At 38.9% G+C, this 9,715-nt stretch overlaps 1 protein-coding gene across 1 annotated transcript in view; it reads left to right on the forward strand.

The window, feature by feature from the left end:
* Window positions 1-87: 87 nt before the first annotated feature.
* The window catches only part of LOC104164607 (E3 ubiquitin-protein ligase TTC3-like), a gene marked incomplete at its 3' end in the record, with an annotated part of 26,023 nt that continues 16,395 nt past the window's right edge, over window positions 88-9,715 (forward strand). Inside the window, exons 1-3 of the mRNA XM_009703982.1 lie at window positions 88-317; window positions 1,773-1,827; window positions 2,531-2,693. Coding sequence (XP_009702284.1) covers window positions 88-317; window positions 1,773-1,827; window positions 2,531-2,693 — 448 coding nt within the window. The remainder of the gene's footprint in view (window positions 318-1,772; window positions 1,828-2,530; window positions 2,694-9,715) is intronic.

The raw sequence follows: 9,715 nt of genomic DNA on the forward strand, positions 1-9,715 counted from the left end.
AAGCAAGCCTGAGAAGCCTCGGTCCTGAGGTTTTGCAAACTCAGTACTGAGCTTATGGCCTGCTCTTGGCCGTGGCAATACCGCGTTATGGGACTACGCAGTTATATAGTGTTCTCCAGATCGTCTACTGGAGCGTTCATGGCTTTATCCAAGGCGTGTGCACGCCTCCCGTTTTCAGAGCCTCACGAGAGGCAATGGCCATGCTCCCTCCCGGGCTTTGAACAGGACCGGACCTGTCACTGCACCTCAGCCTCCTGTCCTGACGTCTGGCCGTGCCCGGGGGCAGCTTCCCTGGCGCTGCGGCGGGCTGTCGGCAGGTGGCGCTGGAGGGGGGGCTGGCTGGGTGAGAACGAGGCGTGACAGCACTCGCTAGAGGACAGGACAAGTGCTTCAGTTGTTTTCTCTTCTTTTCAGCTGCCCTTATAATCCCTTAGTATCTTCAGGTTCTGTATCCCACTATCTCTTTCTCCTTGTGTTTGCTTCCTTTTTAATTACAGGTGTTACTGATTTTTTAAAACGTATTGCCACATCTCTAAATTCTGCCATAACTACCTGGGGTTTCTCTAATTTGGGGGGCGGAGAATTTATTTTTTTTTGTTCTAACTTGCTGTCTTTTCACTGAATTAATTCTTCATGAAATCTCTGAAGAATTTTGTTGTGTAAAATATACTCTTTGTCTTGAAATTATTCTCTCTTTCAGGCTTCTCTTTAGTATCCAGCTTTCATTACCACAGACCATCTCGTTCTCTTCCTTCAGACCCCTCTGTACAAGCTCTCCTGTTATAATGGTTACAAAAACCAGTGGTAGTGATTAGGCAATTTATGAACACTTTCATGTGAAACAAGTTTTGTTTGGTGGGGTTTTTTTTCCCCCATATTCCCTCTCTTTGTGGAGATAAAATAGTTAATGCTTCATAGGCTTTTGCAGACCTCTCAGCTTAGGTCTCACTGCAGACATTTTCTGAAGGTCTCACTGACTCAGCGTGACCAGCTATTGAAGAAGTGAGATTATTTATAAGGTTCCTCATCTGAAATAATCCATATATGACCGCTCTTTGTTGTAATTTACTACGTTCTGCTTCTCTGACACGTAAGTGTAGTTCAGTGAAAAGGAAGTGGTGTATCCCAAAGGTATATAAACTCTGTAACTGCCTGCTTTGGGCACCGTTGGTATCAGCTCAGGCCATTGCTGCTGCTCTGTGTTCTCTCCTGTAGACATAGGGATAGTCTGCTTCTCTTCTGATCTGACCAAAATTGTAATTCCAGATATTCCAAGATGCCTTGTATATACAAAGTCAGTCAGGCATGTTCTTCAGGCTTCAGTTGTTGGGAGTTTTGGAGGTGACTGTCTTTCAGTGCTCAGCAGCTAATATTTACATCCACAAATCTCTAGCTATGATTACATAACTACTCTTTAATTTGATTTCTGTCAAAATATTTAGGTTTGATATTCAGGCTTTTTTCGTAAGGCTTTGCTTTTTAAAAGAACATTTTGTTAGAACCCAGTTAAGGAGTAGGCACATAAGCAGAAATGCTGGAAAACCTAGTAGGGAGGGCTTAAATATCTGATAGGCGAAATAGTTGAGACAGTAACATTTTAACCCGGGTAGGTTTCAGCTAAGAAGCATTATCTGACCATGCCTTTACATAGGTGAATGAACTGTTGTTTTATTCACTTTGTGTTTTTATAGTGCCTTGTACATCTGATCTGTAGATTTTTCTGAAGTATAAGTAATAAATACCTCTTTCTTTTTTTCCCTCCCCTGCCTAAGGAGAGCCCTTGCTGATGGAAAAAGAGCCACTATTTTGAAACCTAATTGGCCAAAGGTTAGTTTCATATGCATTTCAAAATTGTCTTTTGGTACTGTAAACGAACATAAGAACCCAGAGTTTTAATTACAGGTTTGACTCATGTAGATATGACATGTCCTCATCTGCGTTTAGCACTAATGACAGTAGAATGAACACAGTACCTTGTGGACTAAGAATTCTGCTTCAGTCAGCCAAGTACATTGTTTACTTGTGGTTTTATATTAAAAATGTTATTTTGACGTGCTTGTAAGTGTTGTTATATGGTGTTCTGCATGTGTAAAGACACAAGAAAACATTTATTACATTCTTGTGCATAGCTGTGTTATAACAATGCTTTACAAGGAATATACATAGTCCTTACAATAAAAAAATCCTGATTAATGGCCAACATGTATTTCCCAATATTCTTGGCCTAAAGAAGAGTAAATAAGGGATAGTTACAAAATTGCAAAGTAGTAGTTGAGATTAGGGGAAAAAGCAAATTTGCTGTTTTCCAAAGCCAGATGCTAGATGCTACTCCCAGTGAATTCTCTTTCTGTTTCAGTGTGCTGAGTAGTTGAAAACTGATTATTCACCATTTGACCTGAAACAGGTGGAGTAGATAACTTTTGAGCACGTAAAATTCTACTTTATATTGTCAACTGCAGCTGGTTTTGATATAAATTGTTTTCTTATTTGTGTGAATGAATGCTTGAAATTCAAAATTACATCTGTGTAGGGTCACTACCACTTCTGTAAGGCACTGTCACTACTGGGGGAACATGAACTGGCTTTGGAAGCTAATGAGAGAGCTCAGGAACTATGCAAGAATATTCTTGATGGACTTAAGGATCTTATTCAACAAAATGACAAGTTAAAGAAGACATTAGAAGAAATCGATGGTAACCTTTTCTGATTTTAAGATCTGTCTTGAACATTGCAAAATTCCTTCATTGGTAACTTTCCTTTGAAACCAGCTAATTTATTTTTTTTTCCTTCCCTCCCTTCCTGTATAATTTTCTATAGGTATTAAACAACATAAACAGAAACCCAAGAAGTCACATCTTGAGAAAAAGTAAGCAAATGTCAAGTTTGCTTTTTTTTCCCTAATTAGCAATGCTTAGTATAAGATTTAAGTAACACATAGCATAGATATTGGTTAAATTTTGTTATTGATAAGTTTAGTCCTTCCATTTTTATTTACTTATCAGAACTGCAACCAGAGTGCAGCCTCTCTAAAGAGGACTTCTAGGAACCAAATAAGCTGTCTTGAGATCTGTCCCACTTCCAAGCAGTTTTTAGCCATGTTGGAAGTAACAGGAAACAGTTACATTTTCATGTTACTTTGTTTTGTCCTCCCCACTTGAAGTGCTTTGCTGTTGAGGAAATTTGGTGTCTGAAAATGTCAGTGCAATCACACCCCCTTTTTTGTGTTAACTTTGCTATGTAAAGTTTGCTAGGAGATTAAACTGGTTTGAGGCACTGAATGCTAGCAAATGCATTTTGGTAATGGTAAAAATGAATGTGTATCCTAATTTGTAGGAACTCAGGTTTGCCACATCTATTCTGTGCTTTTGCCTTGCCTAGAGAGAGTAAGAGAGATTCTATATTCACAGATTCAGTTAAGTTACAGTATATGCTGTAACTTTGGTATTAAACATTTTTCTGAAAAGTCTTTTTGATTTTTATTGGTCTACTTGTACTGGTGTGCTATTTGTCATTCAAAAACAGTACAGTAAGTAAACTACTAAACAGCTTTTTGTAAACCTGAAAATTCTGGAGGAACTTAAATTTGTTTCCCTTCTATAATGAAATTTGGCCTTGGGCAAGATTGATTATTTTTTTTCTTTAAATTAATTACCATCATTAGTTATTTTTTAAAAAAGTAAATGTGCGGTAATTCAGTTCCTGTCCCTTTTATAGAAAATTGTGCTTTTTTTTTGTTGTTATATTTTTACATAACCTTGGACTGTGAAATTTTAAGGTGTAAAAAATGGCTGTTTGATCTAATCTTTAAATATGCTTAGGCCAGTACACTTCTATGAGGAGTAGACTACTTATATTCATCTTTGTTTTTTTCATTATACATGTATGGTATATGTCTTAAATATGGGGAAAAGATATCAACATTGGAAAAACTAGAGTTCTCTCTTTTTATGTATCAGAGACTGCAGTTCTTCAGAATCTCATTTAGTAATCTCTCAAGAACAAAAAGAAATAGAAAAAGACAGAAAGAGGACACAGTCTGATCCTAAAGATGATCATTGTCATCAAAAACATGATACCAGGGTAAGTTACGCTACAGCTGGCGTTACAAAACTTCATGGTCCTGGAATGTGTTATTTAATGGTGTGGCTGAAATTTTTCAGCCACTGTGTTTTAATAATTGTGCACTTTCTCAGCCAAGTGCACTTTTCCTGTAATATTTAACTGCCAAATCTGTGTTCAGAACTTTGGATTTGAAAGGCGGTGGGAGGTGGTTGCTTGAATGAGAAGGTGGAGGCTGTGTGTTATGAGGAAGAGAGGGGTCTCTTCGGGATTATTGAAAGTGAGTCTGAAGCCATGTCTGATTTAATTGACTGTCAGTCCTGTCTGTCAGCCTGCATTCAGATGTCGGCTGCCCTTTGGCTTTAGGAGAAGATTCAGTTAACACGGACTGGTGTAATGGAGTTCAGTGGAAGATGCTTTAGCCAAAGTTAATTCATATACAGGGCTTTTGCTATACTGGAGCATTGCTTTGCACTGATACTGTGACATTAAGATATTTGCGTAGTTATAGACCATTATTTTCATGCTCCGTAAACAGCTTGCTTTCATATGGGGAAAAATGCTGGTTAAATAGTATGCTTGACTGGATTGTATGTAAAACTAGGGTTTTGTGGTTCTCAAATATGTTTGGCTTGTGTGTTTAAAACAAGTGTCATATAGTGCTAAAATGCAGCATGGACTTGCATTATTTTAGTAGCCCTTTGTAGTTCTTTAGTTTCATTCTTTCAATTTAAAAGATTGTTTACAAGCACAACTATTCTACTAAATTATTTTTATGAACTTTTTTGGTGAGGAAGGCTTAAAAGAGGAAGTGAAGCTGTCGCGGAGGAGATTCAGACTACTTAAAGAACCACTGCCAAAGGTAGCAGCAAAAGTGGCTTTATTGAAGTAAGATGTTGTAAAAGTGGGGCTTAACAAAGTCCGATGGCATGGTTCAATCTGTTACTCTACTGCACAGGGGATATAATAATGATTCAAAGTTATAAATACAAGATCTTACTGCCCTGTGACACAAGGTTATGTGCGATATCGATCGTGTACCAAAGATCTGCAGTTGGTAAGGGGTCTCTCAACCTCGAGGAGTAACCTTGAGAGGCATCCCAGCTCAAGGGGACATCACTGCCATGCTGCCTGCTACTTACGAGGGAGAGCTCAAAAAAAGCTCCCTCAGGCTGTCATATTTATCGAATAAAGTGGTTGGCTCGTAGTCGAATTACATGTGATGGAAAAGGTAAGCATGAGACTCCTTGTGCCCACAACTTCCTTTGTTCCTTGACCAAAGTAGTTTTGGAAGAACCATTGCTACTTCAGTGTTGATTGCCCAGGCCTTTACTTCCTTTGGAGCCTGAACCACACTACCACTAGTTTGGTCAAGGAGTCAAGTGCATCCATCACAGAAGCTTAAGCTTAACAGAGTAAACTTTGTTCATAGTTGATTTTTGTTCCTGAAAAATAATTAAACTAAGGGTACATGTTAGTGAAGGATGACCAAAAAAATCCACCAACAAAAGCCTCTAACTTTTCCTTTAGAAGATTATTTTACTGTTGAATGTTCAATGGTGTACTGTGTTGTCGTGGTTTAACCGTGGTAGGCAGCTCAGCCCCATGCAGCTGCTTTCCCGCTCCCCTCAGCAGGATAAGAGAGAAAATCCTAAGTGTAAAAGCGAGAAAACTCATGGGTTGAGATAAAGACAGTTTAACAGGCAAAACAAAAGCTACACACACAGGCAAAGCAAAATAAGGAATTAATTCCCTACTTCCAGGCAGACGTTTAGCCATTTCCAGGAAAGCAGAGCTTTATCATGCATAACAGTTACTTGGGAAAACAGATGCCATAACTCAGAACTTCCCCCCCCTTTCTCCTTTCCCCCTCAGCTTTTATTGCTGCGCACAACGTTGTATGGTATGGGATACCCTTGGGGTCAGTTGGGGTCAGCTGTCCCTGCTGGGTCCCCTCCTGACTTCTCATGCACCCTCAGCCTCCTCACTGGCAGGGCAGGGTGTGAAGCAGAAAAGGCCTTGATGCTGTGCAAGCACTGCTAAGCAGTAGCTGTAACATCCCTGGGTTATCAGCGCTGTTCTAATCACAAGTCTAAAACACGGCACTAAACAAGCTGCTGTGAGGAAAATTAACTTTATCCCAGCCAAAATCAGTACATACATACTTATTCCTTAAAAAAAAACCCCCCACAACCCCAAAAAGAAGTGGAAAGTTGGGGGATTTTGTTGGTGCTTACCTTGTTTTACGTGGGTTTCGCTACTGGTTGTCAGTGGAATTTCCCAGGTGTTGCTGTCTTAGTGCCTATCTCATGGCCAGGATCATGGGGAGCCTGTAAAACATTCCTGTGCATAAATTTTCCAGAGTGGTTTGCTTTGCTAGACACATGCAGACTGTGACAGTCCTGCTGTAACAGCATGGAATTAATAATTTAATAATCCACCTCCAGTTTGCTTACAGACTGTTCTTCTCTTTCACACTAATTATAAATTTAAAGAAACATTTGTACCTTTTTCTTACAATAATGATGGTAAAGACAAACAGATAATTAATAAATTGTTTATTATCATTTAGCCTATAAAGTGTGCTATAAATAAGCTATATAATATGGAAAACAAGAGGATAAATAATGTAAATCTACTAGCAAGGTCTAAACAATTTAGGACACACATGAAAAAACCCTTTTGGGTTTCATGGGAGGGCGGAGCGACAAAATGATGACTCGTGGGGAAAATGAAACCAATGTACAAGGGCAAAGGGAAGGAAATGAAAGATAAACTTGTTGAAAAAGGAAGCGATCTATAGAACACACAAGAAGTGCTTAAAGATTTTTTACTGTCTTACGGAAACTTTCATCTGCTTTTATGCTACGAAAATCTTCATAATGTAGGTCTGTAAGTTTATCTTCCTTTAGGATGAATGTTACTGCGAAAAAGGCTAGTATTTGTCAGACTAGTAGATAATATAAATTGATAGGAATTTGGGGGAAAAATGTATAAGTGTACAAATGCACTTTGATTAATGAAATTATTTTGCTTTATCTTTTGATAGGGGACATGATATGCCCTATTATCATGGTGATTTCTTTGTTTAAATGTTAATGCTTTAGTTTTTTTCTTTGTTTAAATTCAGTGAGTGATGTCTGTTTGTTTTTTGTTATCTGTGTAAAACCAAACTAACGTATTTGTCATTAGGTGACTGACATCCAAAGAACAGAAAGCAAAGGATGGTCTCTGGAGTTTCCACCAAGTGAGTTCGTTTTTGCTATTTATCAAGTCCGAGTCAGTTCTTCCCTTGCTGTTGCCGTTATTAATAAACAAATGTGTATCTAGTGTTATTTTCACAACAGTAAGCTATCATGTTTCACTTCTTTTCCTGTTAGCTTGCAGTTACTTAGGTACTTCTTCTCTCCTGTATTTCTGTCTTATTAAGTTCATGCGTTTGTAGTTTGAATCTCCTTTTACATAGGTGAATTCAGAATTGAAACTGGAACTAAAAATTTAAATGCTGAGTTACAGGCTAGAAATGCTTTCCCTCCTTCTGAGACAGGTACAGGATCTAAAAGGATCTAAATTTAAGAGAAGTGTGTGGGTAGCTTCAGTATTCATAATTCATTTGTGATTGCTAAAAGCTCCATGTAGATCCTTAAGATGATAATCCTGCAGTTAGAGAGGAAGGAGACTACAAAATATTTGTCAGAGTGGATTTTCAGCTGCAAACTTCAAGAGGTAGAAGTTGGTGTGATTTATTGTTCATGCTGAGTTTTTTTAAATGAACAAAAAAAAAACCCCTACAGTCTTTGTATAGAGAGAACTCCCACTCCCCAAACCTCCCACAGTGCCAGACTTACTTTTCTGTGGTGAAAGTGAAGTGCAAACAGTTCTGATCAAAGTGAAATCTTTTCCTGAATTTTGCTTGGGTTTTTTATCACCTGCTAAACCTGTGTAATCAAGAAAGCATAAGGTATTTCCCTGGCATTCAGAAATTTTTCTTATTTATAATGTTTATATGGAATACTCCCGCTGGATCTGAACCAGGTTCATGCTCAGGCTGTATTCTAAAGTTGTGACCTCCAAGGCAGTGGGTCCTTCTAGTCCTGACCGTGGAACAGTCTGACGTCCTTGGTGCCCGGCCATACTATACTTTGGACTTTGCATACTTAAATACTTAGCTGAATAGGTGCCAAGTGCAGAGGACTTCACAATTTGATTTTAGGAAAACACTGAAGATATATTACAAAATACAATTTTAAGATGAGCAGTAGGAGAAGTGATCTTGCTTTTGTGGACTTCGGACACATGCAAACATCTTGAAGAACTAAAGGATTTATTGGGAGGTGGCAAACGTGGGAAAGGCTGCAAAAGAAGAATCAAGAGGAATTTGTTGAAAAGAGGTTATGTGCTAAGATAATAAAAAAAGAAAAGAAGAAACTGTAAAGTGTTGAAGGAACTTAATGCAGAAAGTGTGAATCAGGGAAGGGTTATAGAAAGGGGAAGTCAAGCTCTGGAAGACAAATCAGTTTTGAGGAACTACGTGTAGATGGTGTGAAGGAGCAAAATATGAGATGTACAGAGGCCATAGGAAACTTTGAATGAGTTTGAAGCAAGTGACAACTAAGTGAATCCAGACATTTTCCTGAGTGTGAAGGTGTGGTCCGAACAGTAATGGAGTCTGACGGCACGTTATAAAACAAAGCTTTGTGGAGGCAGTGGAAAGGATCTGCAGTGATGCGCCCAATCACCGATAGCAAACCCAGGACTGTAAGTGATGCCCTAGCTCCAGCAGACTGCCAGGGATGCTCGGTGCCCAGCTCACCCGGTAGGAAGACCAAATCGTGCAAATGCCTTTTGCATGTGGCTAAGAGTTGCTCTGCCCCTTGACTCTGCCAACGGTAGCGGGATTTGAGGGAATTGGACTTTATGTGAGTAATGTGGGCAGGGTGTCGGCAGCCTGTCTGCACTGCCGATACTGGTCAAGGGCAGGGTGTCTGCAGTCTGTCTGTGCTGCTGATACTGGTGAAGGGGCAGGGTGTCAGAAGGACGGCTGATTTTTAGAGAGGTTGAGGAAAGAGGGATAATGAATGGCTGAATGTTGGGAGAGAACTGAAAATTCTTCTAGGCTACAGAGATCATAGGACTATGAAATGTTGCGTTGAACATCATAATTTCAAAAAAAACCTGTGCTGATTCCATGTGTGGTTTTTTTTTTTCCTGTTCCTCCTTCCTCCTCCTCCTCCTCCTCTCCCCCTCATACTTATTCTGTCTGTGTTGATGTAGAAGAAAATATTTGATTTGGCTTTGATTTGAGAGGAGGAGTTAAGCTCTGAATGAATAGCTGATAGACGTTTACTGTGGGTGGGGAAGAATAACTTTCTTTTTCTTAGCCTTTGTTCACTTAAAGGCTTAAGACTTGCAGGAGATTTAATGTAAAGGAACTTTATGCCACTGTATCTTATCTTAAAGTTACTGTCTTTTTTAATTTCAGTTTTTGTCTGCATGTACTATTTTTTTGAGCATGTGTACTTTTCTGTTAAATATATTTGTTCGCTCCTAATGGGAATGTCTAGCAAAAGCAGTACTACTTCTACTAATATTTTAAAATGTTTGTGGGGTAAGTGAATCGTATTTGTCGTTGAATTAATACATCTCTTTAAGTATT

Source organism: Cariama cristata, unplaced genomic scaffold (assembly GCF_000690535.1).
Source record: "Cariama cristata isolate BGI_N322 unplaced genomic scaffold, ASM69053v1 scaffold17977, whole genome shotgun sequence".
Classification (NCBI taxonomy): domain Eukaryota; kingdom Metazoa; phylum Chordata; class Aves; order Cariamiformes; family Cariamidae; genus Cariama; species Cariama cristata.